The sequence below is a fragment of the Guillardia theta genome, assembly GCF_000315625.1.
Source record: "Guillardia theta CCMP2712 unplaced genomic scaffold GUITHscaffold_527, whole genome shotgun sequence".
Classification (NCBI taxonomy): Eukaryota; class Cryptophyceae; order Pyrenomonadales; family Geminigeraceae; genus Guillardia; species Guillardia theta.
In genome coordinates, this window is record NW_005434178.1 from 3,092 (window position 1) to 4,979 (window position 1,888).

At 44.5% G+C, this 1,888-nt stretch overlaps 1 protein-coding gene across 1 annotated transcript; it reads left to right on the forward strand.

The window, feature by feature from the left end:
• Positions 1 to 1,233: 1,233 nt before the first annotated feature.
• GUITHDRAFT_122884 (hypothetical protein) lies at positions 1,234 to 1,550 on the forward strand (the record flags this gene model as incomplete). Its single annotated transcript, XM_005817833.1, has 2 exons — positions 1,234 to 1,236; positions 1,284 to 1,550. 2 exons carry the CDS (start codon positions 1,234 to 1,236, stop codon positions 1,548 to 1,550), a joined length of 270 nt encoding a protein of 89 aa, XP_005817890.1.
• Positions 1,551 to 1,888: the final 338 nt, after the last annotated feature.

Here is a 1,888-nt window from a genome sequence, read left to right on the forward strand (position 1 = left end):
CTGAAAAGACAAAACGATCGAGTGAATCAAGATGAAGGAAAGATGTTTATGTTTGTTGGAGCAGAGGAGATGCTGCACAATTCACACAACGATCTCAAACAAGAAGTTCTCAAAGATGTTAAAACTGGGTGGTCCAAACGGCAAGCAAGACATTCACTGCATGAACTTTGAATATCACAGAATCAATGATGAGTCAGAAATCAACACAAGACCAAACTTGGTAATGAACATCATATGTTTCTTTTCGATCTCATCACCTGAACTGTGATCTCGGGGGTCAGAAGAATTTTCCTGCCGTCCCTGTACGATCTATGTGGCAAAAGGTTGAGTATCGACAGACTGAATAACATTTTGATATAACAAGAGAAAAGAATAAAATTGTATGCAAAGGTACAATAAATATGTACCCAATCTTGCAAGGTTCCATACAAAGATACAGATCACAATCGCGGGTTTAAATGTTGAGGTTGCGAGAACAACAAAAGATATCAGTTAGATGAGAAGTACCTGAACGTCACTCCTTCCTCTGTCACGCTCATCACAGTTGGAGAGTGTGTTTTCCCCCTTCCTCCCCTTCAGAGCGATCGAGTCAGGTCAAGATAAAAAGTAGAAGAGAGAGAAGAATTGGAAACTAGAGAAGCAGAAGAATGAATTGAAGGATAAGGAGAAGGAGAAGGAGAAGGAGAAGGAGCAGGAGCGAGAGCAGGAGCAGGAGCAGGAGCAGGAGCAGGAGCAGGAGCAGGAGCACGAGAACGAGCAGGAGCACGAGCACGAGCAGCAGAAGAAGGAGCACGAGCACAAGCAGGAGAAGAGAAGGAGAGGACGATGATGACATTGAAGAGGAGAAGGAAACTAAAGTGAAAGGGGAGGAAGGGAAGAAAAGCATAACATCATGAACATAAAACAAGGAACACAACTCACCCTTTGATGTTCAGATCATCAGCTACTGATCCATGCGCAAGAGAAAACACCTAAAATGACAACACATCAATTTCTCCTCTACACCTCCTCCTCTCCCTCACTTGAAACCCTCCGCTGTCCGTGATCAACGGCCGGTTCTCGTCCCTGCCCATGAACTTGTGCAGGCCCCCAGCCTCCTCCACGATCTCAGGGCCAGGTTGAAGGAGGAGGTGATAGGTATTGCAAAACCTTTGCAAACAACGTCAACAACACGGATTGAAACAGATCATAATCGTACATCAGCTGTTGATTTGCAATCTGATCCATCAAACGATGGTCAACAGCCTTCTGTGCTGCAATCGTTGCTACAGGAACGAACCCAGGTGTGTCGATGGTCCCGTGAGGAGTATGAATCCTGTGACAACATCATCTTCGACATTGTTATCATCATTATCATCATCTACATTCTCAACATCATCATCGTCGTCAACATGCACATTATGTACATCGTCGTCGTCGTCGTCATCATCATCATCATCATCATCATCACCACCACCACCACCATCTACATCTACATCATCATCATCATCATCATCATCATCGTCATCGTCATCGTCATCATCGTCAAACCTTCCAACTCTTGCATTTGATCTCTTCGACTTGTGGACGAGCTCATATCGGAAATAATCTACTTGTTCAAATGGTGGAAAGGAGGAGGCAGGAGGAGGAGGAGTCAGAGGATCAAAATATATCTTCTTCTTCTTCTTCTTCTTGTCCACCTACAATGCGACCAGTCGGCAAAACAGCAGTCAAGGGCGACAAAACATCACCTTCACTTCATTCGGCTGTTCTTCATCACATCTGAGTGTTTGGAAAGCATGTTTCTCAACATTTCGGCACATCGTCGGCAATCTCCTGCCTAGCTTTCAGAAAATTTCTCCGGGATTCTCCTTTACTTTGTATTCACCTGTTCGGAGTAGCAAGCAAC